Source organism: Scophthalmus maximus, chromosome 8, assembly GCF_022379125.1.
Source record: "Scophthalmus maximus strain ysfricsl-2021 chromosome 8, ASM2237912v1, whole genome shotgun sequence".
Lineage (NCBI taxonomy): Eukaryota > Metazoa > Chordata > Actinopteri > Pleuronectiformes > Scophthalmidae > Scophthalmus > Scophthalmus maximus.
This window is the reverse complement of record NC_061522.1, coordinates 8,079,854-8,105,000: the sequence shown is the minus strand read 5'-3', so window position 1 is coordinate 8,105,000 and position 25,147 is coordinate 8,079,854. Positions and strand designations below refer to the sequence as shown.

Sequence of the window (25,147 nt, the reverse complement as noted above, 5' to 3'; positions counted from 1 at the left end):
AACAGCTTCTGTTTTTGTGTCTGTAGCGCAGCTGTGCCGAACAACAACAAAACTGGAATATAGCCTATATTTTCCATTTAGGCATAAGCGTTACTCTCATATTGTGGTTCTTTTAAGTAAAAACAAGGCATTTAGTCTTTGGGCCAGCAATCCGTTTGATACATCTCAAAGATAGGCTGCTTTATTACTTTGTTGTTGAAGCGATGAAGATCCAACACTGAAACCTTGTATGAATAAATTATAAATAATGTAACTTGCGACAATAGTGTGCAAGTCCTGACTCCTCACAGTCTGTCCTATCTGCCAACAGTCGTGTCGCAAAGACTTTTATTCCGGTGTGCTCCGTGTCAAACAGTATCTGACATTTTATGATGAGGATTTTTTTCCCCCCCTCTGTATGAAGCCAGAATATGTAACAAGTTCCTAAATGAAAAGAAATTGAAATTGGAAAGAGATGTGGGAGAAGAGGGGTAGGGCAGGTGCTACTTGGTGTGTGGTATTCACAGTTAACACTGCTGGTGAAGCAATGACATGCATCATTTCTAACTTTTACCTGATAAGTACCCCGCACTTCTGTGCATATGTGTTTTCGCTCTACTCTGTGCACCTTCAACAACTGATAACTCTGTGTTGACTAAATGTTTCAATCAGTGAGAGGTGGACAGATACTTGTGCCATAGTAAAGTACATGAGGTGACATTTTTTATTGACATCTCTCACTGTCTTGTCTTGCTGTATTTCCCCACAGCTACTTGGGAATATTTCCCTTTTTTTAAACTGTGTGTGTTTAAACCACTGCACCAGTGCTATGTGTTGGTATTAAAATAGAATACATTGTATTTTCTGAGTATACACACTCACCTTCTTCGTGAGCAGAAGACTCAGCTTTCTCCGTGAAGTAGACGACCACAAGGCCAATGCAGGCGCCGGTCATGGCCAAAAAGAGAAATATCAGACACTTTTCCAGGGTGCTCATACCCCTGGACCGACGACGACCCTCCAAATCCATTTTTATCATGGTGGAGAAGATGGACCGGACTGTGCCTCGTCCAAGACTCACCAGCCTATTTGAGACACAAGGAGGTCCAGGTACATCTGGACTTTAGTAGCATAGATGAACCTTGACCTCACTCGAGATGTGGTATTGCAGCATACCAGCCTGTGTTGGATGGATGGGACTGAGCCATAAATCATACAGTATCATTAATCACGATTCAGTTGATGAGTATTGATAGTGCAGTTAAGTGGACATTAGGATTATCTTTCAGAGGAACTGAATGATAGAGAAGGTAAAAGCCCCTGACCTTTGGAACAGTTTGTTTTACAAGTTAACTATGGCATGTTTGTATTTATTGATTTATTCATTCTATTCATGGTTTAAGGGTTGGTACAGCCATCACTTCAATGGTTTTCAAAGACATGTTGCTGGAAATGAAAATATGTAGCACCCACAACATAAACCACATCACAGTCAGATGATTCTTTTTTTGCCTGCACTTGTCCATCCTCCGAATTATAATTGTTTATAATTTTTTCATTGTAAAACGCACATTCTGGTGTAATCAAGAGTCTATCAAGGACTTTATGTGATAAACAATGAGGATAGTTACAGCTCTTTCATAAATGTTCGTGTATGAGTGCTCCAGAGACTGTCTGCTTATCCATTTATCTCCCTCCCCTTCCCCTCTTTCTCCGTGTCACACTGTTATCCGCGCTCAGTTTGTTTTGGATCTTCTCGCTCCACTAGGGGGACCTATGATTTATGGGCTCATCTGTCACCCATAATAAAGCAGTCTCTAATGAAGCCAGCGAAGGTGACCTTTGTGTGTTTGTGTACGAGTGGAGCCTTTTTTTCAAACGTGCATCTTTGCACGTTTGCACTCCGTGACAAAGGTGAGAGTGGCATATGCTTCGGAGCTGAACGGTAAGCAATCAGTGATGAGCTCTAGAATGCTCCATTCATGCGCGTAGTTATGAGATGTCAGAGAGCAAAAAGGAAACTGACATATATAAAAAATGTTGTGAAGCCGCAAAGTCATGAATGTTAGAGGAAGCAAAAGGGGTACTCTGCAAAAAACCTGGAAGTGTTTGACAAAGGAAGACACTCACACTCGGCCCAACACTGCAGCACAAACCAATGTAGGCCATATATTCCATTGGGAACGGAGCGGCCATCGAAAGGACGAGCCTGACTTCCAGCTATCTGGCCAATACAACACGAGGATAAGTAAGGGAGCGAAGCAATTATATGGGAAATGTCCTGCAGAGTGAGGCCGGCAGAAGAAGCGTTAATGACCTCACTGTTACTGGCTCATGCTTCATTATGATATCATCATTGTACAGAGAGAAATGGAGGCTTAGAGAGCAAATGGGGAGTTGGGTTTGAGGGAGGAGGCACGGCGAGAGAGGCAGGGACAGGCACAGAGGAAGAAAGATGATATGGATTTCTTTTTCTTCTTTTTTTTTCAATATTTCAAGTCAAATCTCCAGAGCAGCTTCAGAGCCTGGCTTATGTAGAATTAAATTGCAACACTGTGATAACCAGCTGCCTCTCATTACCCCACTCCACTATCTCAAAATATGATCTGTAAATAGTAATTAACACTCATCCCCATGATCAAAGTGTATCTGATCTGTCACAAATAAATTTTGTCCTGACGATGGCCTGGTTAATTGTGATGGTGCTCCTTTTAGCACTCGCAGGGCTTCCTATAAAGGGCCTCTTTGTGAGCTGAAGAAGCGTCTGTGTTTATGAAGCTAACTGGGTCACTGCAAACAGATCTCAAATCCCAGTACCAGGACAACAACAACATATCGTAGGACTTTTAATTATAGCTCAAAATGTTGCTGCCGCCCTGAATCCCCGACAATCTGAGGGTGCTGCCATTGACTTACACACAGTGATGTTTACACTGGACCATGTTAAACAGTAAAAAAGAAAGAAAAACATTTCTGTAGTGACTCCAGAATATATCATTTGTTAGTAAAAAAGTACCCTCAAACAGCTGCAGTGGGGATCTGTGGGTCAAAACATTTACAAATATGAAATGATATTTATATGTAACTGAATCCATGCAAATAATTAACGGCACACATTCCGCAGCATACCTGCGCCATTAGCTCCAACGTCTCAGCGTGAGTCGGGGGAGGCCCTGCGGCTGTGACACGGGGCTCCTGCTGCCTCTCATGGACTATCAGTCTTTAATTATAGCTTCTCACACAGCCTGGGAGTTTCCTTGTTTAGCGGTCACACTTGAGAGATTATTATATTTTTGCTCTTATGCCCGATGTCAGTGGTATACGGCCACTAACGTGTTTCAAAGATCCGCATATAATCAACAGTGGGTTTTTTTGTTTTTGTTACAGCTTTTTCATTTTTAAGACAAAAATGGCTAGCCCTAAAAGAAGTGATATACATATGGTTTCTATCAACACACACACAAATATATATATGTAGTTATCAATATTATTTTTCATGTTTTTTCCTTTCACATAAGGTTACGGAGTGCTGCAAAGTGCCTGTGATGTGTGTTCATAGAAATGCCCAAGGAGGGCATGGAGCGCACAGCCACTGAGGTGAATGTTGAAAGCCAGCCGAGTGCTGTCCTCCGGTAATTGTGGCAGTGGGTGGTATTTGTGCATGTGCCTTTGAAATCCATCTTCAAGTATCTCGTCACTGGAATGAATCTCCCTCTGCGCTAGCCACCGCCTGTGGTCAGATCTAATTTGCACTTCCAAATGGGAACCAGGCATAATGACACAGTGAGTAGGGGGGTTATTAAAAATCGAAGTACAGCTTATTAAGGCCGGGGTGAAAGAGTGAGAATTGAGGTTGGTGACTGGGGCCTCCCGAGATGGACAGAGTCAAAGGAGAAACTGACCGAGAATAGAACGGGGAGGGAAGGACACATCAATCTACTGGAGGCAGAATATTATAAAAGGAGTTCAGGGGGGCACTGCTGCCTCCAGAAACACTGACAGGCTCTTGTTCCTACACAAAATCCAGGTGTAATGAGTACAACGTACCTGTCCACCCCGATCCCAGTGGATCAAAAAAGGTGTAAGGATTAGTAGTTTCAGTCTGTGTTGTTCTTTACAGGTTGTGACATTTCACAGCACAGGGACTACGGGTGTAGAGGACACTTCCCCCGTTATCACTCCCTGATATTAACAGCAAGTGACAGGCTTGTTAAGACAATAGCAGCAGTCGTGTGGAATCAGCGTTACCAGCAGTCAGAACAGTAAATTCACACTGAAAGGACGTGTTCACCATCATATAGGGTTTTCCTGCGAATATTCCTTTGTGTGTTTTAGTCAATGCAAGGCCTTCTGAAAATGTGTTTTTATCATGTAAGTGCACTGGACAACGACGCCAGGAGATCAAATAAGAGTAATAGTAATTCCTACAATTCACCTGAAAACTGAAATTAGATTAGAAGAGCGGAGGATCTTAAAATGACATCTAACTGAATGACATATATGTGACAAGGAATGTTGCGCCTGTAGAGCTGCCTCTAATACTTATTTTCTATCAAATTAATCATTTGGTCTATATGCCCATTTACTTGAAAGAAAAAAATTCCCATAACAATTTTCCAGAGCCCAAGGTGAAGACATGAAATGTCTTGTTTTGTCAAGTTCAAAGTCCAGAAATATCCAATTTACTTTGTAATACAAGACGAGGAAAGGCAACATTCGTCAACATATGAGAAGCTAGAAATTGCATAAATTATTAATTGATCATCAAATTGATAAACAAAATAGCTGCCAATCACGTCACTCTGCACAAATGATGGATTCACAAATCCTAAATCTTTAATTCAGAGTTAGGCCACGGCAAAGCAGTGCCCCGAAACTGTACATTTTGTTCTTGGCAATATCCCCAAGATTTGGCTCTTTCCTGCCCTTCACTGACCTATGAAACTATTTCATGAAAATGTGTAGAATTTTTTTTTTAAACCCTGTACCTGGAGATTTTACATCAAGCTCAGCAATGCCGACTTTTGGATTCATGTCAAAGGACGCATTTCTGACATGGTCCACCTGAAAACCTAAAATGCAGGGGTGGTTATTTCACTGTCAAGCCCAGAGGAAAAAGTTGGGAGCAAAGTCTTTATCAGCAAAGTCTATGACCTACTGTACCTGTTGTCACTGTCAGCTACAGTCTAACACTTACTTACATCTCCTTACAGACCGCTCTGATGATTCCTGATCACCTCACATCCTAGCATGGCTTCAACACATCCACAAACACTACCTCTTCATGTCTTTTATCTAATTTCAAGGCCTTTACTTTTTGTTTTGCCCCCAAGCCATCAACGTTTTTAAAATAACTCATGAAATATTCTTAAGTGGACCACAAAAGGGATACTTGTGCACTTGTTTTGAGTATCTGTGAAGACATCAGACATGACGCATGTTTTTTTGTTATTTTAATAGAAAACCAAAGAAGAACAGAGATTAAACAGCTTTTGCCCCCCCCCTTTTTTTCTTTTTTTTTTTGCACAGCGTAATCACTTACCAAAAAATAAATGAGCATGAACAGAAAATACAGCAACCTCATAAATATAAGGGCCTTAAAGAGCTCAAAAACATATATCAAACACACAAAATGTAATGAGATGTTGGTTTAATATATTTGCACAAATATCCTGACAGTAATATGTCTATTCCATGATCAGTGCCATGTGCTGTGATGGTTTGGACTTCATTTTAGGTCGCACAATTGCCATAGTAACTAACATACATGCGTTTCACAATTATTGCCTTTGTTATTTAAAAACGGTTAGAAGTTCTCTCTCTTTTTTTTCTATACTATCTATCGCTAGAAAATAAGTCTTGAGTTGTTCATCTTATATTTCTATTTCCTACTCTCTTTGATCACAAACATCACAAATAGTTTGACTCTTTATGCTAGAACATTCCTGTATACTTACTCACTTACAGTGACCGTCGACCCATTAATGTTTCACTTGGCATTGCAGTCGTGACATGGAGAGGACAAACATTTTGACCTCTAGGAAAAAGGGAGGAGTCTGACATTGGCCGCCTCTGTGCCGCGCTACTCGAGGACGGAGGAGGGAGGGGGACGCACGCAGCAGTTGGGCCGCCTGACATTTTGCAGCATCGACCTGAAAACGTTCTTCTGCCTCCTCTTGTTCTTCCTGCCGCGTTGCGGTGAGTCGGCACCGGAGACTGACTTTCGGATGGAGGTTTGGGCAATCAGTTTCCTCTCTTGCTCCTTGATTTTGCACTGCAAGTGGCTCTGAATGGCAAAACCAAGGGACTCAGGGTCCACAGAAGCCCCATACACCTCCCAAGTCATCCCTTGTTCATCCCACACGACGTCATGGATGCTCTTTTCTTTCTGCTTTCCTGAGTGGTCATCCTCTTCCTTTTTTGGTTCTATCTTCTGTTTACCAGATTTTGCCTCCTTTGTCAAGGCTTTGCCCCCAACTTCTTTTCTCTTTCCTTTTGAGCCCTCAGCTTTCTTTTTAGTTGGCTCTGACTTGGATGTGGTGTTTGCTGCTGTTTTTTTGGGCAGGGCTTGGTCAGGCTTGGTTGTGACAGCAGCCAGAGACACTGCGGTATTGTTACTGTCAGCAGATCCAGACTTGGAAGCACCGGCTGCCTCTGGGTGTGTTCCTGTTTTGAGGGAGGGAGCTTGTGCAGTAGTTGTTTTTGCTGCAGACATCTGAGCTCCAATTTTATATTGGGAGTTACCCATCTCCCCTTGCTCCTTGTGGCTGCTGTGTTCAATGTTGATTTGATAAACTGGCTGGATGTTGCACAAAGCTGCCCCCAGTTCTTTAGGCTTAGCCCCTGGCCCTATATCTGGTTGCGGGGACAAGGCCTTTAACACCACACCTGCATTTTGGTTGTGGCACATCTCTGCCTCCACTGTGAGCCTCTCTGACCTCGGATCAGAAGAGGCTGAGAGAGAATTCTTGTTCGTCTGATGGAGACCCACGCCACCGTCCATTTGATAAACAACAGCCAGGCTCTGCGGCTCCTCCCTGGGGACGGCACCGCCGCTCAGCCTGCGAGCCACGGCGAAAGGCAGCAGGCTCGGACTTGTGGCCACAGCCCTACTGCACGTGTTTGCCACCGCCTGAACCTCCATATCCTGGCGCTGCTTGATCGGGGTGGAGGACAGGGATGAGGTCATAGTCGAAGCCTCCCTGTAGAGTTTGCAGGGCGGCTGCTGCTGCCCTTCAGAGACAGCTGTGTTGGTCTGGCCGGCTACTCGTGCCACCTGCCCACACGCCTGTGTGTTTTGTTTAGCCTCGGGCAGAGTGGAGGAGGCCTTCTGTGAGGACTCTGGCTGATGTTTATCTGAGGAGACTTGAGGTTTCTTTTCCGGTTGCAAATCCTTCTCGGGTAGTGTTGGACTTGAATTATTATTCCCTGACTTGTCTTCTGCTTCTTTGCTCTTCGATGGAGGCGTGGTGGAACTGAGAGTAGTTGTAGCTTCTATGATTTTGGGGGGTTTGGGAGTCTCTTGCAGACTGACGGAGCTTTGTGAGGAACTTTGTATATGATCAGACTCTTTAGATTTCTGTGCTACAGCGGTGTCCTTGTTTTGGGGAGATGATATACTCCCTTTATTATCCTGTTGGTGCACAGATGCTGTTTGCCTTAATTCACAGGCATCGTTAAGATTTTTATTATTTGTAGAAACACGTTTACTACTGTCCTCTCGTGCTGTGGCCTTGGATGAGGATGCCGGCTTTGAACACGCCTCCTCTGCAGCACTTTGCCCTTTTATTGTGCAGTCACTCGCCTGTGTGTCGACCGTTGACGCTGTAACAGCAGATGGCACACCGGCCTTACACATATCCTTTTCATCACCCGGGCTTAACATTTTCATATTAGCGTTAGAATCCCTCCTGTCGCCTCCCGCCTCTCCCACACCATGGCCAGGTAGAGACAGGTCTGGCATCTGTTTGTCTGCGCCTGTCACATGCTCCGACTGCGTCTGGTTTCCATTGGCTGGAACTGGTTTGCTGCTAACTTGTTCACCTACTTTGGCAGCTGTTTTCTGGGTATGTGTGATGGTGTTGGTTGGAGCAGCGGTCAGAGACACGTTATCCGCTTTGTGCTCGGGAGATGTGACGATGGGTTTTGGACAAACCTGAGAGAGTTTGAGGTTGGGCTCTTTAGTCCAGTTGGCATTAGACTCCATGTTGTCTAGTGTCTCCACCACAGCCAGCTGAGGCACCATCTGGACTGCCACTGTCCTTTTTGGGTTCGTTCCCATGATGTCAGATTCACAGTTTCAGTCTTTAAGTATTGTCTCAGTCCAAACTTCAAAACAAAATATGTGACCAGTAGCTTTGTGCAAGTCCCTAAAGGAGGAGAAAATAAATACATTCAGTCTGTGGTTCACTTTTCACAACATTTACAGCTTAATTCAGACAAAAATAATTAGATCACACTCATAGAATTCCAGGCCAAGATTATCATCATGTAAAATGCATGCATCTGGCATTCCATGTAGTTTCTATGATGCATTTTTTTTTTAAAGGGCCACGCACCAGATCAATCAATGACCTGTAACTGACTAATTTAATCACTGCTTTGAATTTAGATTCATATTGCAATTCCAAGCCTAACCATCAAATTTGTAACATATAATCTTAACAACAATGCTTTATCATACAGTGTATGAAACAACGTCTTAGTAACAAACGATGTTCCCTTGTAATGTGATCAAGTGTCTCTTCCTTCTGTCTCTGTAACGCTCCAAGAAACTTGCTTGTGGTGAAAGGCAAAGCGAGATTCAAACAATTCAGGACAGGTCATGTTATCGTTTGATTTATTTTTTTTAAACCTTGGAGAATTTTAAGATAATATAAAGAGGCTTGTTCCAATTGAATAACAACAACAACAACAAAAATAATAAGTGGGGGCAATGCTTAATAGAATGCAAAAATGCTGCTTCAAACCAGAGCAAGGTTTACAAATTTGGAAATCAAGTAAGCAAAGCACAGAAATAAGCCTTTGACAGATATAGGCTAAAGGTGCTCACAGATAGAAGGATATTTTTGATTAAAAATTGGAGGTTGTTCCCCATTAACCGGCATCTCATCTGACCACGGCAGCCTTGTCTGGTTTCAGAATCCCTAATTTATTAGTTTGTTTGTCCAATCTAATCTGAAGTCAATTTATATACCAAGAATAATTTTTATTTTATTTTACCTTTATTTTACCAGGCAAGATCAATTGAGAACAGCTTCTATAATGAGTGTAACAGTATATAAAGAGATAGAGAGATCTTAAGAACCAAGTTCACTGATCGCTCATCAGATTCATTTTAGAAAAATGTACATTATGTCCAGTTCCTTTTTAGAAAATAATCCGTCAGATTATTGACAGTGCACCCTGAAAACAACCATCTTTCCTTTTTCATGGGCCTTTTCGTGGAGAACAAACAGAAAAGTTTTTAATCCCACATGACCTGTCTTTAGATCTTCTATTGTGCTGTGAGCAATTTACTCTTGAATCTAAGCAGCGAACTAGAGTTTCACAAATCTCTTCATCCCAGGCCTGATGTATGACTCCATCTCAGTCCGTCTCCTCAGTGTGTCAAAGCACCTGGGCCAATTCTGCAAGCAATATGGCAGCACTCAGCAAAGACGTCTGAAAGATCTGACCCATTGGAGTCAGACAAATGAAATTGCACTGGGACCGAGACTTTGATTACACACAGCCGGAGATACAAACAGAGAGGAAGCAGCAGACACACGGTGTACACACGTCAATGGGTCCACAGAGAGCACCATGTTGGCCGTGTCAATTTCAGTGACAGTACACTGATGATAATCAATTCTGCATAATGTTCGTCTCCGTGAAACTACTGTTAAACTCCAACGCCTTGTCCTTTGAGTTAATTCCCTTTCATACAGCGGCACAAGCATCCACATTGCAGCTGTTTTGGGGAGAGAAACAACGAGCACAATAGATTTTATAATAATCAGATCACATTTATATATGTAACACCAAAGAATAATAATACAGCAAGTCCTTCCTGTCAGCAATTTTAACGATCATAATCAGCCTGTTATCTTCAAGCATCATTTCCCAACGTGACTCGATAGTAGACTGTTCTGGGTCAGGGACAGGTGTAGTCCATGTCGTCAGTGTGCGCATCTGCCCGTCTGTTGGCAAAGTGCAAATATTTCTGGGAAGCACGTCCTGGCCGTGATCAGGTCTGCTGTGAGAGAAACAGCCCGGAGTCGAGGGGCTTTTACGCCCCTGCAGCAGTTTGGAAATAACAAGAACCGTGCGTGCAGAGTGGGGATTCACGCGACGTGCTGCACACGACCCATGTGGGCCACTTCAGATCCCTGCCACATCCCGCAGCCCTTGTCCCACCCCAACACTCCCGGATGCCACTGACGTTTGGCGATTCGGTTTGACCTTGCGAAGCGAATTCAGCAGCTTGACGCGGAGGTGGAAGAGCCGGTGTGGCGAGGGGAGAGGAGGAGGAGGAGGAGGAGGATGGCTTACCTCGAGAGACGCCTCGCGCGCCGCTTCGCGCGCCCGTGTCAGCGAGGCTGAGGGATAAACCCCGGGACGTGGACAAATCAACCCTGCGTCGGTGACAGCATACAGCCACGCCTTATATCAGAAGATGGGTATCAGAGGTATCGATCCTCCACAGGAAAAAGCGCAAAAAAATATATATAAATATGTTTTTTCCAGGCGACCCCGGCGGACCGACCGTGCGCAATGACTCATCGCCCGTCCGACGGCTGAGTGCCGCTCCGGTGGCTTCTTTTGGATTTGCTCTGCCTCCCGGCTGAGGAGAGGAAAAAGTGCACCTTTCACAAAATGCACCTGTCGTCGTGGTGTGCGCCATCCACGGTGCTATCCCAGACTGAACTGGTCCGGGCGGCGCAGGCAGGCAGCGTGCATGGTGCAGCAGAGTGGACCAGATGAATGGATGAACCGGGGGGGGGGGGGGGGGGGGGGGTCGCTCTCACTCTCACACATCATTACTCTAGAAATCTATAGCGCTGGTCTTTCTTTCTCTCTCTCTCCTCAAATAATCCATGTCGATAATTCACATCACTGTGCCATTTTCATTCATTCGGAAATGGATGTATAGAGCCAGGTCTGTCTAGGCTGCTATATATATATATATTTTTTTTAATTAGCCGACTGCTTTATATCAGGTCAAGTTTCCATGTGGTATCGGGGACCTTCGTGGCATGAATCTGAAATTTGAATATGAAAAAAATGTCAAAAGGTTTCAAGACGCCTGCTGAATAAATGCCCTTTATAATCAGGACACTTACAGCGGCTCTCCCACAGGTGCAGCTGACATTCATTGGATACCTGGCAGATGCATTGAACATTCACCAACATATTTCGAATTCTGCATTGCCACTGCAGACATAGTGTGCATGTGCCTAATTGTAGCAGGTGGGCTGTGGCCAAGGTGCTCCAATCCCTAAGAGGCCACGAGATAAATCTGAAGGGTCACAGGATGATATGGGAGAACAAACACATGCTGCCACTCAAAATTCTAATTATATTTCTGACTTTTATTCAATGAATAATGGTACTTTGCTCAATCAGGCCTCTGCAGAAAGGATTCAAATAAAAACAAAACATTTTAATGAAAAACAATCATTGTTTTCGATGTGAATTTGATTTTTGCATCACGTCCGTCAGCGCTGTTATGACTGATCTAAGGTCACCATTGTAGTCTACTTCCTGGCTCATCCTAAAAATAATCTGTCAGACAGTTGTGATAATCTAATCCTCAGTTACTTTGGGGAGTTTTCACATACAGACGGTGTCTGAGGAGCTGCTCTTGGAATGCAGTGATTGCATGAGGTAGACCTCCTGGCTTTAAAAGCCCAGAGGGACTGATTAGTTGGGAAGGTAGGCCACGACTTAATTAAAGTTGAGTGCACCAGTGATGAGCGACTCCGCATAAAGGCTTCATGCACTGCAGATATGCCAGACTTCTGCTTCGGGGTGTGGACAGGAAGCCAGTGTGGGGAGTGACACAGTGGGTGAGAATGAATATAATTTTAGAATAAAGATGCAATGGTCTGTTGCAACCAACTGTAGCTAAAGACACAGAAAGAGGGTGACTTCAGTCAATGGTATCTATGGAATAATAGAGACTTAATGCCAGAGATGAGTACAAAATAGACTGAAATCAATATTAATGTAACGCATACACTCATTTTGTGGATCTGGCATCATCTTGTGGTTCGTCTGGGCAGAGCAAAAACTTGACTTGTCCGAGTTGTATGAGATGAAACGAACCTGATCTGCTTACTATGATCATTTTCAACAAAAATACTGTCAGTTTTGAGATAAGTGAGTCAGTGGGTTAACACTTAACATCCATTTGGACCTACTATCCAGTTAGTGCTTCAAATAAATATTTCCAAGAAAGGTTGTCTGTATTTCTCTGTCCCTCTTCAAGCTGTGAAGCATAGTTTATAATCAGGGGTCAGCAGTCAGGTTCAACTATGGGTCCGATTTTTTCAACATTGTTCGATGGGGGGCCAACACAGATTGCACCGGGGCTGGGGACACAGGTCTAGTGTCAGTGGGGTTTTTTTTTCTTACAGTGTTTTGATTATTTTAAGGGGAAAAAAATATGCTCCTAAAACCAATTGTTTTAGGATATTCACCCATTGTCAGCACTAGAGTCTTCTGTCTCAGATGGAAATCTGTTAGGGATTTTTGCTAACCATAGGTCATGAGGTCAATATTTGATCTCCTCTTACCTATAGGTAAGAAAAAAACATATTTCCCTGTATTGGCCTCTTCTCACCGATTGACAGGAAAATGCAATATTGATTTAAGATGATTTCATTGGATATAAAATCAAACAATTAAAAGTGGCCCGTTTCATATATGATTAATTATTAGCGCTTAATTTCTGTAGGCTACCAGCTATCTGTGTGTGAGTCAAAATCAATGGTTAAATGAGATCTTCTGATTCATGTTTATGGGGATTTTTGTAAAAATGTATTGATGCATCACTGATTTCTTCCCGCTGGTCTTTCCAGCGCTGATCTGCGCCGACTGCAGTACGGTAGCTGGACAGTAGATGGCGCTGCAGCAGGGCTGGTGGCGTGTGCTACGTTCGACGACGTCGTGTTATTCAGGGTTTTCACGAATGACTTCAACCCAAGTTTCTCGGAGTTATCAAACATGGCAGGAGTTTAAAAACGGCGCTAAAGGAAAACCCAAAACAAGTATCCACGTGTAATCCTGAAAAATGTGAATTTATATCACCCCCATGTTAATAAAGCGCTCGCGCATTGCAACCGCTACGTGTCCCGTGTGAACGCGAACGCACCAGAGTCCGACCGTTGTCAAGAGAAACGTTGATGTGCGCACGCGACTGGTCGCTGTAAAGTGAAGATCTATTCGGGTTTATCTGTCGTTCCAGCAGTGTTGTCTCTGCAGCAGCACGGTAAGATTCACTTTGTCGTCGTGCTAAAGCGCCGTCGAGCACAACATCGCTGTATACGAAGTGGTCTTGGTTGCCGTAATGTGGCTACAAGCTACCAGTCAGACGGGGACGATGACAACCTGTTGTCCAAACACTCCGTGACGTCGGGCGTTTTGCAGCCGGACGCCATTGACGCCGGAATGACTAGCAAGTAGTTCTATTAATATTAATATTAATACTCAGTGTTCACGTCGCTTTATAACGTTCAACTCACCACATCTCTGTTAACTGACCGGTTCACGTCTGTCCGAGGTTAGCTTTAGCATTTGTAGCTAGTAGCAGCTACCGTTTGAATGTTCGCTAGCTTTCCCTTTTTCTTCTTCTCTGTACACGACCACAATGACGCGTCGTGTGCATTCGTATCTCGACGGTATTCAAAGTGCCTCGACAGACTTGTGTTGGTGCTGTCCTTGACGTCGCATGACAACTAATAAGTTCATGTACACCAGCACCGAACCCTGGGCAGTTTCATATCTATATACATGTGCATGTGCTGTACTTGAGTGTTAATAGTCAACGCGTGTTTAAACAGCTCATAGTCACTGTGGTGTCTCGAGCTACAGCCCTACACTCCATTGGAATGAATCACTGACCAAGAGAGGTCGATACACACGTGTCTGTACCTGCATGTGTTGCAGTGAGCTCAACACATGCAGCACAGACAGTGCTAAGAGCCATTTGTCTGCTCTTCTTTGTTTTTCTTTGTGTCATGCTCTGTGTGGATGGGAGGGAGAGTGGAGCATCGCCACGTTGGAAGGCATGAAGCCAGGGAGGGACAGTGGAGCATCACCACGTGGGAAGGCATGAAGCCAGGGAGGGACAGTGGAGCATCACCACGTTGGAAGGCATGAAGCCAGGGAGGGACAGTGGAGCATCGCCACGTTGGAAGGCATGAAGCCAGGGAGGGACAGTGGAGCATCACCACGTTGGAAGGCATGAAGCCAGGGAGGGACAGTGAAGCATCACCACGTTGGAAGGCATGAAGCCAGGGAGGGACAGTGGAGCATCACCACGTTGGAAGGCATGAAGCCAGGGAGGGACAGTGGAGCATCACCACGTGGGAAGGCATGAAGCCAGGGAGGGACAGTGGAGCATCACCACGTGGGAAGGCATGAAGCCAGGGAGGGACAGTGAAGCATCACCACGTTGGAAGGCATGAAGCCAGGGAGGGACAGTGGAGCATCACCACATTGGAAGGCATGAAGCCAGGGAGGGACAGTGGAGCATCACCACTTGGGAAGGCATGAAGCCAGGGAGGGACAGTGGAGCATCACCACTTGGGAAGGCATGAAGCCAGGGAGGGACAGTGGAGCATCACCACGTTGGAAGGCATGAAGCCAGGGAAGGGCCGTGGAGCATCACCATGTGGGAAGGCATGAAGACAGGGAGGGGGACACAGTGGTGCTCCGTTGCATGCCGGGAGGCCTACAGTGTCACTTTGTATCACAAAGTTTGAATGCTGCAGGATATGGCTCAAAGAACCATCAAGTCTGTTCGGAGCTGGATCTGTTATATTACTGTATAAATAAATCCACGTTATTCTTAAGGCACGCGTCATTCAAAGTGTCAATGACATGCAGCAGTGTGTAGTGACTAAAGGGAAAGCCGCTACAGTCGGTATGATGACCGGAGACGTTGAAAGGTACCCGAGTGACAAGAGGAAGCTCTCCCCGTGTTTTCTCACACCCACAGGCCAAAAACGACATTCAGTCGCTATAATTAAGAGTCGGAGAATAATAACTACAATACTGTAGATATGTTCATCCACAGGCCAAACTGAAGCAAAATTAAACAAAACTAACCACAATCATATATAACAGTACTTCATAAAGTGTCTCCTCGGGGTATGATGCTTTGTTATAGGTTCAAAATGTTTAATCTTTTTAGATGAAATCAGATACAGCTCAACCCGCCACTCCATAAAATGCTGCGCATGTCTTTATTCACTAATCATTTAATGATAAGTACTTCTACTGAGGACACATCAAGTCAATTTAGTAGATATGGTAATGGAAAATACTGGGTGCTCATGAAGCCTATATGAATTTTTAAATTTGGTTACTTATTTAAAATGTGCCAGCAGGACTTTTGCCATGTGGTAGTTGTTCTCTTATTCAGTGCTTCTTCCACAGCTGTCCCAAAGTATTTGTAACAGTCCTTCCTGTCAGACAAATGCTAAAAAAAGTATATTATATTTCCTATTGGACGGTCGTTATTGTTCTTGTTTAATAATTCCTTCAGGCGATTGATGTCTTTTCACTTTTTGCACACAGACAATGTTTGGGTACATATGGCAGTACGTCTACACATCCTTCCTGAGATACTGGCTGAAGTGGTTCGTCAGACAGGCCACAGGGAAATGTGAGCTGCAGAGAATATGCTCAGGATTCAAGCCGGGGGCCACGAGGACAACAAAAACAGGTGAACTAAATCAAACTAAATCTGGTCTACTTTTGATGCTTAATGTACATTTTCCCGCCTCATTGTACTAATCTCTTGTTTGCCCTGTTGTAGAATACTCCCTGAGGTCATCTAAGAACAAGGTAAGAAAATGTTACCTTTAATGTAAGCTGTCAGTTTTGCTATTTGTTCCATCTTTTTTTTATATACTGGATTGCTACCGGGCAAATGCCAGAGTCAACGTCAGTAGTTGTAGTTTAAGAATAACTTTCACTATGATGACGTATACGATACATTTCTTTATATAGCTGTTGAAAGATAAATACAGAATCAAACGTGCTGATCAACAAAAGTTGATGGGCTTGTTTGCCCTTAGTCAGTTGTTTCTTTTTGTTCACATTTCAACTGGTAAAATGCAAATCTACTAGTCTAACAAAATTATTAGGCAAATTTAGTAATTTGTTGATAATGGAAATAATAAAGCGCGTGCAAAAAAACACAGTCAAGGAAGTGAAATATAATTATAGGCTGCAAATACTGGGACCATAGACACAAGCATAAATCAAAGATGTAATAGGCGAAGACACAGATTACTTAATCAAAATGGGAAGCAGACACAAATAGGCACACCGGAAGCTTTTCCTTTGTCACTCTACCTGTGTTGGCTGCTATGGAAAATGTATATTTGAAGATAGACAAAATGTGTAGGGAAGCATTATCTGGAATGGGGTAATGTGGTCCCATTTTCAAATCTGGGAGATGGAAACCCGATGAGTTTGCTGTGCTACTCACCTCTTCAATATCTTATACGTTTCTGTATGTGTGAAACCTTGTAAAAGTTTATCTTGTGAACTTAATCAGTCTTTATCTTTCACTGCACTTGCCAACCATTGATGAACTAACTCTCCTTGTCATTTATGGATATAGCTACCAAAGCATTTTCTAATCAACGTTCCAGTTCAATGTGAGAACAGAAGTGCTTGGTCATCTTTTTCATTGTCTTTGAGGTTGACATTTCTTTTTCCCCTGTGGTTTGACAGCAGGTATTGTATAGCAGCCACTGTGCCAGTTTTTCTGTCTGGTGGTTTGCTGTATCATTATTTTTCCTGTGGCTTCCTCCCCACTGTCCTGTGCTTTCTTTCCCCTGTAGGTTTTAAGAGGAGCTTTGGAAAGCAGAAAGGATACATTAGGACAATGTGTGGATCAAATTATGAAAGAGAAGAATGTCAAACCGCAGAAAGATCCCCTGTAAGATTACAGCCTAACTGCTAGTCTGAGTTTTCTACATGCAATTCTTTATCATATTCAGTTAAGTGTATTTTTTTAATTCATTGATTTATTTGTCTACTTTTCTAGGTTCAAGGAGAGCCTGCACACCTGTCTCTTACAAATAACAGGATACGGCAGTCTGTATATATCTGTGGAAGACTTGAGAAAGGAGGTCTTCAGCTCAGAGAATGCAGAACACGAGGCCATGCTGTTGAAGGTATTAGTTCCTGCTTCTGGATCCATACGTTAGAAAACGACAATTTGGCTGGAAAAAGCGGTGTTTTTGTTTATAGTCATCAACATTCTCCCTCGCTCGCTTTGAATTTACCAGAGAAATGTATTCTAACATGGGCTCATTCAGATTTTTTCCGGGAATTTTCCTAGGAGTCTGGCAAAATAAGTTATGGAAAATGTCCGGAGCAACATTTGCAGACATTTGCTTTCTAACATACAGACCCTCCGCAAAGGTCCAGGCACTGGACTTCAGTGCATCATGTCTGAACGCAGCGAATGTGTCCACAGCTCCTCTTTCCCAGCAATGCCAGTGCAAAGCACAAAAACAACAATAGTGGACTGCATAATTGATGTAATGCTCCTGGCTTTGTGAGCCTCCATTGGCATCCAAACATTTAGTTTCTCAAATTTCCAGACTTTGATGTAACTATAAGAGCTGAGCAATGAGCATGTGAGAGATGTACTGTAATGTCTCTCAGTCATGTCGACATGGACCAGAATCTCTAACATCTTGTGGAATTTTTAAGAATCAAGCCCTACAAAGTATTAGTATGGTGTTCCTTATACAGTCCTTTTGTTCTGTTGGAATCACTAAATGTTTTTACAATTCTGTGACACTTTGGACCAGACTCATTTTTGTAAAAGAAATGTATTTATTTAATGTTTGTTTAGCAGCATTTCAGAAGCACTCTACCTGTAACACAGTGCAGTGGTAATTTAAATGTGATATGTGTGCTATGAATATTTGTATCTTCAGCTGTGGGACCTGTTGATGCCAACAGTCAAACTGGAATCAAGATTAACCAAACAGTGGGGAGACATCGGATTCCAAGGGGACGACCCCAAGACCGACTTTAGAGGAATGGGCATGCTGGGACTGATCAACCTTGTGTGAGTACATTCTTTGTCCCAGGTTTCCTCTGGACAGTCTTAACCTAAGTAGCTGTTTGTCAGTTGGAGCCTGAAAACGTCAACCACACCTGTACATGAGCCCTTCTGTACATGCAACTGTAGCCAAGATTTTCCACACATAATATTTCCTTCTATTATTATAAAGGACTGCACTGTCTTCAACATATGAAAAATCTAAATTTGCATCCAATTGCATATTCACATAACTTTCTTCACATATTCCTTCTCATATTGTAAAAAGCTGCATTTTCAAACCCTATAGGATCAGTGTGTAAAAATGAAACTGGACACATATGCTGTGACACGCCACAGATCCCTGTCAATGATCAATCTGTGTGGAATCATGCATGTGTGCCTCAACTCATCTTCCACCTTACAGTCATGTAGCCTACATTTAAACCCTCTGTCATTTCACAAACAAAGACATTTTCATTGATTTTTAGCTCTGCAGTAAACCCACAAACAGCAAAACATCAGTGCGTATCTGACTGCTAATGCTGAATACAGTACCTCTCAAAAAGTATATATATTTAGTCAACATGTACTTAATAAAATTGAACCTCAATAATTTGAATTAAGAATATATCCTTTTAAAAATCTGTACATTATTAATATTTATATCTTTTCCCCAGTAAATGCATGTTTACAGGTTAATACGTCCTCATACGTAAGCTGTTCTCATCCTATAATATTTTTGCTGTTTTCAGTTTTTTCAGTGAAAATTACACCGAAGAGGCTCGACAGGTGTTGTCTCATGCAAACCATCCTAAACTAGGGTAAGAGATATTTATATACGACCGTCAGTGTATTTTTAAAATCTCTGACTCTCTGTAGACCTAGAGAGAAATAGAATATGAATAGCTTTGCTACAAATTTTCAGGTTCACCATCCACACATTTATTCTGAATATATGTTTTAGGTATTCATATGCCATAGTTGGGATCAACCTGACCGAGATGGCCTACAGCCTACTGAAGAGCGGTGCTTTAAAACCACATTTCTACAACACAGTTCATGGTGCACCAGGACTCCGGCACTTTCATCAGCTGTACTGTGAGTTGACCCGACATCATTCTTTATTATTTACACTGTTTCATCATTATTATTGTTATTCAAATTTTTTTTTTTAAATCTCTTTTTTTTCTTGTTTCTTCTCTTCTAGGTTACCTGGCGTATGAATTTGATAAGTTCTGGGTGCTAGAAGAGCCAGAGAGCATCATGCAGTTCAATCAGTACAGGGAAAAATTCCATTCCATAGTCAGGACACATCTACAGGACCCTGACGTGTCCCTCACGTTGTCTATTCATCCTAAAAACCAACAGAAATAAAAAGACTGAAATGGATTTACACGTCCCTCTGAGTTCTCCATTGCCCCTGACGTTGCCTCAGCATAAAGCAAATGGTGAACATGAAAAAAGGTAAAAGCAGACTGAAGCTCACCCGCTGCCACTCGTATTCCTCGATAATTCTAACCAACAAATCCTCTTACATTTAGTTTTTTGAGTCACTAGTTCTGTTCTCGTTCATTGTTTTAAAGTAGAGCACAAACCTACCACCCTATACCTCAGAAGTGGCCGTTCCAGTGGTAAACTGTCTTTCACAAAGGGGGAAACGAGAGCTGCTGCAGAGGACTGTAGTGATCGTAACAGCTGTCTTTTTTTGAGCGTTGAAGCACTTTCAGTAAGCAGGAAGCCAAATTGTTTTTGTTAAAGGTTTTGAAAAAAATAATGCTGATTAACTCCCATGTTTTTAAGCTGTCGGGTTTGTATTTGTTCTCTCACACTCGTCCTGCTCAGGAATTTGATATTAATGTCCGGAGAACAAGGCTAAAACTTCACGAATTCCAATTGTGGTGTTGTCACCTTAATCGTTGTACATCGTTTCAACATCTCCACTGATAGCATTTGTGACATCTGTGTTGTGTTATGATAATTGATTTGAATTGAACATAAAAATAGTTGTTTGCCAGCTTTCTCACGAATGTGTATGTCTGAAGACAGATATTTACATTTTCATGACTTGCTATTTTTTGTGATTTGCTTTTGAGGAAGTTATGTAATTAACACACTTATAAATTAATAAGAAAACTAATAAATACACATTTTGATGTTTTGAAAATGTGTGTCTATGTGGCAAGTTAAAGAAACAAGCAGTGGGTTTGTAAAACAAATGAAATATATTTAGAACTTTCATAAAGATGTTTTACATTTTATTATGGCACCGGTATTATTTTTAATATAAACGTGCACCGGTTTAAGCTGCCTCAAATGTCTAACTGGCAGATTAAGATTGACAGATCCCTTAAAGTGCAAACTCAGCTGACCAAAGGAGGTCATTTCAAGCTTGTGCTCATATCGTTCGCTCCCACAATATTTGGATCGGGCTCATCATGACAAATTATAAAAGGAGAACTTAAAGTTCAACATAACAGTCAAATACAAGGTAGATCGTCCACTAGTCCTTTCTTCAGCAAAAGGATTGTCTTCGTTGTCACCACACAATGTATATCAATAGATTTCATCATTCGGTGGTGCTTCAGGTCTCTCAGCCCAACTTTGAAATGCTAATCTCAGTTTGGGTCCTCCATCCTCTTCTTGGTGACCATCATGGCTCTCTTGATTTGCTCGAATGAGACAAACATCACAACATTCCATGATCCCAACCTCAGAAATGAGGGAACAAATCTACAAAAAAACAAAAACAAGACAAGTAAATATTTGTATCTTTCATAATGAACTGACCTCAGTTACAGATATTTTCCTCTGGGGTCACACAGAGACAGAGAGAGAGAGAGAGAGAGAGAGAGGGAGCTCACCCTTTGTAGAAAGCTGTCGGCCCCTCTTTAGTCATCATGGTCCATGCGCAGTTGATGGCACTCTTGTACTGGCCCGGTGGCGAGTTCATGTATCTGGTCTTCACCACGTCCACCGGGGAGGCAATCACCGTGGTAACAAAGCCGGCGCCAAACGCAGACACAAAGTGGCAAGGCAGATTGTCTGTGGAGAAAAGGTCGTGAACCAAGCGGTGAAAAATGGCTGCAACCGGTCTGTTTTTCTAAGGAGTATAGAAAGTGTTGTCAGCGGATTATGTAATGTGAGGGGGGGGGTGTAAACGATAGAGATAAATGTCTTATGAACAAATGTATTTACAGCACTGGAGGGAAAAAAAACACAGTGTCCTGTACCAGCATGTGTGCTGTTATCAGCTGTGGAGGAGCCGAAGGGGTGAGAGGGTGTGTGGATTTCTGCCCAATCAGCTGTCTCCCTGGGATGGTGTTGTGTATGCATGTACAGTGTGTTTCACTGTGGCTCATACACACACATACAGACATGCGTAAGCTCTCTCACCTGACATCAGGTTATGTCTAAGGATGGCCTCCTTGATCAGGTCGTATGTAACCAGCTCTGTGCAGTTGACCAGTGCATTTCTAGTGATGTTGGGTAATGTGCCTAAAGAAGACAGAAAGTCATTTTATTAATCATTCTCAATTCTGGGTCTTATTTTCCATGACAGATTAGACCCAAGAGAATTCAGACAATGTAATGCATGTATTTTCTCCAAGGTTCACCTTTCCATAGTCCACGCATGCCCTCATTCTGAAAGATGTGTTTGTAGGCCTGAATGGTGCCAGTGTAGCGGCGAGCAACTCCGTCTAGATTCATCTGGGCTTGGAATCGAACCTTGACCACGTCGGTGGGCTGTGCAAAGGACACCGCCATGGCACCTGTGGTGCAGCCGGCCAGGATTCGCACCAGCACACCTGGGTCTGGAGAAGAGCAGGAGAGAACAACCTCTGGTTGACTGTTTCAAGTACATTTACTCAATACAGAGTATTTCACTTTTATGCAATACTTTAGACTTTTCCTCCAGGACATTCAGGAGGAAGTTGTTGCCATTTTAACGCCACTACATTTAATTTACAGATTATTAAGTATTGTATAAGGATTTTATGTGTAAAATATATGATCAGATCATACAAGGAAGATTCGAGACGGATAAAACTACCCAACAATGAATAATGGTGATGATACTTTTACTTTGGTAAAACTGGGAGCTTCTGGCTGTTATCTGTTATCTATAGGAAAAAAAAATCTTAATTCTCTATCATACCCCTAGGTCTTCATACACTTTGCCTGAAACTCAATACACTTTAGTATATTTTGAATTATAGTTGAATCTCAATATAAGACTTCTGCTGCAGTTACTTCTCTTTATTGTACAAACAACAGCTGTGGCACATCTGCCTGCACTAGAGGAAGAGGACGGATCCTTTCACTATTGCTCTTCCTCACGTTTCTCACTTTTTACCTCTGTCTGATTGTTTTCTTCCTATTTTTTAAGAGGATTTAATGATGCAAGGGTGTTGTATTGTGTATGTTTTACATATAGAGCCCCTTGAGGCCACATGGTCGTGTGATGTTGGGCTGTACAACTGAAATTGACTCCACTTGCATGTTTCAACAAAGGTTTTTTTTGTTCCCAACTGAAATTTTTCTTTTGACTGGCACTTTGAAAGAACTTACTGTCTGCTCCCCCTGTGTAGAAATCTCTGACATTGTCGTAGAGGCCGATTCTGATGGAGGCGAAGCACACTTGCCTCTGCAGACCAGCTACCAGCCCGTTGTACAAAGACTTGGGCCCCTCCGTTCGGATCATGGTGCTGATTGTGCCAAACACCCCTCGGTAACGGATCCCCTCCATGGCTTTCTTCTCTCCCTGAATCTGGGGTCACGGGTTGTACTCAATGCCAAAAACCAAGAGAAACCTTCAGACAAAATAGTGCAGTGTGTGGCTACACAAGGGTCAATAATTCAGGGATATTGAGGTGGTCAAAGTTAAGAGACAAGCTGGTCGGTCAATAGTAGCCAACATCACACTGTACGTAGCTGAAGATCATCTTTGCAACGTGATATCTGCTACATTTATGTAAATGTGAATGAAGTCCTTTGAAAGCAGAGATTAATGATTTATTTCATTTTCTTTGTCAGTGTTACTGAGCAGGTACCTGTAGTCTGACTTTGGCTGTGTCCAGAGGAAATGTGACAATGTCGGCAATACAGGCTGCGGCCCCCGCACTCGCCATCTTCACCCCCAGTGGGGGAGGAACATCCGAGGGTTTAAGTCCCACCATGTTTCCTGCTGCTGGTAAGCACAGAGACACACATGCAAAGTCCAGTCAGTTGTGGGATTCTGTTTAACCTCATATATTGTATTATATACTCCATGTTTCCTGCTGGTGGTACGCACAGAGACCGACATGCAAAGTCCAGTCAGTTGTTGGATTCTGTTTAACCTCATATATTGTATTATATACTGAGAGATTGTATATTTAAAAAGCCAAAAGTTACAGATTAAGGAGATTAAAGATGACAATTTAAAAACAAACTTACATTGTCTAAAAGTTAAGGCTCCCTTTGATCCTTGGTTGTTTTGCTACAGTTGCAGTATTTGACGGGCCAGATTATAATCCATGAAGGGCCTCCCTCCACAAAAATGAGTGAAACATCTTTTGCGCTCTATTTATATATTTTCTGGCAGTCCTTTTTTTTATGACAGCCACAGAGAGGCGTTACTGTAGGCTGCTGTGAACCCAGGGCAAATCAAAGTCCACTGACTGTCAGAAAGTCAATGTTCAAATTACCCCACAGTGCAGGCCCTTTTCAGAAAAACAACTATTTTGCCTCCCCATTCTGTGACTGCAGCTAAAATCTGCATGTTTTCGTCCAGACTGTGGTATATTCCCCATCATGAACATTTCAAAATGTTATGTTCTTGCTTACAAAAAATATTGAGGTTCACATTTGCGTTGTGTTCGATGTTTATATATCTGCAGATTTTCCTTCTGCCCTGTGTCTGCCACTGACTTAGATGATGAGTGGCTGCTCTCAACAACAGTCATGATAAAACATTATCAGTCAGGTTCATTCGCGGTTTGTCTCCACGCTGCCGATGACAGAGCACATGTGTGAATGACAGGGACAGAGTTTGCAGCTGATTGGCTAAATGACATCGTCTGCTCAGTTGACTTATCAGCCAAAAAGCTTGAACTCTTGCAGTATAGCTGTTGTATCATGCAGTACGTGCCCATGTGTTCATATATTCCCAGTTATATGCTACAGTTCATTTATGATTTCTAATTAACAGGCACAGTCGGACACTTTTTGTGTGAAAGTGGACACAGATTTTAAGGAGAATACGCTCAGGGGGAAGAAAGGTGGGATAGTGAGTGACGTGAACTGGTGGCCAAAGGTCATTATGAAACAAATACGAACTTTGCATCACACTGTTTGCCTCAGCAGTCTGGCAGCAGTGGTGACTGTTGCATAATACCTTGCCCTGAATCCAACCTTAAAGTATGTAGGGGATTGTGGGAAAATTTGATTTTGCAAAGAAGATGTAGTGTGATTCAATACAATAAGGGTCTGTCCCATTTCCTCCATTTGGCCCCTTGGCCATACCCCTGCGTTTTGCACGTTTTTTTGTGTAGGGTAGGGTATCCCATTCCTTTTTTGAAGATCAAGGGGTAGATGTTATCTGCCCCTTCAAACCACTTCAAACAGCCCTTCGAACGTAGGTTGGTCAGGTGGAGTGGAAGAACAGAGGGGTAGGGCCATGTGAGGGGAAATGGGACGGACCCTAAATCCTACTGGAAATTGTTTTTGAGAATATGCTGCAAACTATTAGAAAGACTATTAGAAATACATCCATTAATAATTATCACGAAGGCAGGATTTATGGCAGGGTTGCTCCTGAGACTGTGTCTACTGTGTGTAACATATATTTATTTCAATGACAATAATAAACATTTTTAAATTTTGCAAAATGAGAGCACAAAATAT

The 25,147-nt window shown here is 42.8% G+C and overlaps 4 protein-coding genes across 10 annotated transcripts in view; 1 reads left to right on the top strand and 3 right to left on the bottom strand.

Annotated features, from left to right (window-relative positions):
- Positions 1–1,091, bottom strand: part of zgc:154142 (uncharacterized protein LOC555481 homolog) — a 17,757-nt gene extending 16,666 nt beyond the window's left edge. Inside the window, exon 1 of the mRNA XM_035638294.2 lies at positions 862–1,091. Within this exon, the coding sequence (XP_035494187.1) occupies positions 862–1,018 (157 nt within the window). The 5' untranslated portion in view covers positions 1,019–1,091. The remainder of the gene's footprint in view (positions 1–861) is intronic.
- Positions 1,092–5,441: 4,350 nt separating this feature from the next.
- Positions 5,442–13,808, bottom strand: gprin3b (GPRIN family member 3b). 2 transcript variants are annotated; one of them, XM_035635988.2, is made up of 2 exons: positions 13,707–13,808; positions 5,442–8,348 (listed from the first exon to the last, which is right to left on the bottom strand). In XM_035635988.2, the coding sequence occupies exon 2, from the start codon at positions 8,258–8,260 to the stop codon at positions 6,062–6,064; it is 2,199 nt and encodes a 732-aa protein (XP_035491881.2). In that variant the 5' UTR covers positions 8,261–8,348; positions 13,707–13,808; the 3' UTR covers positions 5,442–6,061. The 2 variants fall into 2 exon arrangements, with proteins under 2 accessions (XP_035491881.2, XP_035491880.2); XM_035635987.2 differs by lacking the exon at positions 13,707–13,808 and adding an exon at positions 10,513–10,949.
- On the top strand, positions 13,169–20,426 carry elmod2 (ELMO/CED-12 domain containing 2). Of its 4 annotated transcripts, none has more exons than XM_035635996.2 (9): positions 13,169–13,453; positions 15,766–15,913; positions 16,007–16,035; positions 17,043–17,140; positions 17,249–17,378; positions 18,153–18,286; positions 19,015–19,083; positions 19,227–19,360; positions 19,470–20,426. In XM_035635996.2, exons 2-9 carry the CDS (start codon positions 15,769–15,771, stop codon positions 19,634–19,636), a joined length of 906 nt encoding a protein of 301 aa, XP_035491889.2. In that variant the 5' UTR covers positions 13,169–13,453; positions 15,766–15,768; the 3' UTR covers positions 19,637–20,426. The 4 variants fall into 4 exon arrangements, with proteins under 4 accessions (XP_035491889.2, XP_035491890.2, XP_035491891.2 ...); XM_035635997.2 differs by lacking the exon at positions 13,169–13,453 and adding an exon at positions 13,492–13,643; XM_035635998.2 differs by lacking the exon at positions 13,169–13,453 and adding an exon at positions 13,508–13,639.
- A 74-nt stretch (positions 20,427–20,500) lies between these two features.
- Positions 20,501–23,859, bottom strand: ucp1 (uncoupling protein 1). 3 transcript variants are annotated; one of them, XM_035635991.2, is made up of 7 exons: positions 23,699–23,859; positions 23,314–23,450; positions 22,832–23,030; positions 21,877–22,074; positions 21,656–21,757; positions 21,124–21,304; positions 20,501–20,992 (listed from the first exon to the last, which is right to left on the bottom strand). In XM_035635991.2, the coding sequence occupies exons 2-7, from the start codon at positions 23,437–23,439 to the stop codon at positions 20,878–20,880; spliced, it is 921 nt and encodes a 306-aa protein (XP_035491884.1). In that variant the 5' UTR covers positions 23,440–23,450; positions 23,699–23,859; the 3' UTR covers positions 20,501–20,877. The 3 variants fall into 3 exon arrangements, with proteins under 3 accessions (XP_035491884.1, XP_035491885.1, XP_035491886.1); XM_035635992.2 differs by having other exon boundaries at positions 23,314–23,447; positions 23,699–23,837; XM_035635993.2 differs by lacking the exon at positions 23,699–23,859 and having other exon boundaries at positions 22,832–23,073; positions 23,314–23,446.
- Positions 23,860–25,147: the final 1,288 nt, after the last annotated feature.

Bases quoted from the DNA above. Each gene is read 5' to 3' on its own strand.
- gprin3b (XM_035635988.2), bottom strand. From the start codon at position 8,260: ATGGGAACGAACCCAAAAAGGACAGTGGCAGTCCAGATGGTGCCTCAG.
- elmod2 (XM_035635996.2), top strand. From the start codon at position 15,769: ATGTTTGGGTACATATGGCAGTACGTCTACACATCCTTCCTGAGATAC. The intron at 17,141-17,248 runs GTAAGATTACAG...CTACTTTTCTAG, and splicing joins AAACCGCAGAAAGATCCCCT to GTTCAAGGAGAGCCTGCACA. The intron at 17,379-18,152 runs GTATTAGTTCCT...TTGTATCTTCAG, and splicing joins ACGAGGCCATGCTGTTGAAG to CTGTGGGACCTGTTGATGCC.
- ucp1 (XM_035635991.2), bottom strand. From the start codon at position 23,439: ATGGTGGGACTTAAACCCTCGGATGTTCCTCCCCCACTGGGGGTGAAG. The intron at 23,031-23,313 runs GTACCTGCTCAG...CCGTGACCCCAG, and splicing joins CAGCCAAAGTCAGACTACAG to ATTCAGGGAGAGAAGAAAGC. The intron at 20,993-21,123 runs GTGAGCTCCCTC...GTTTTTTTGTAG, and splicing joins CCGACAGCTTTCTACAAAGG to ATTTGTTCCCTCATTTCTGA.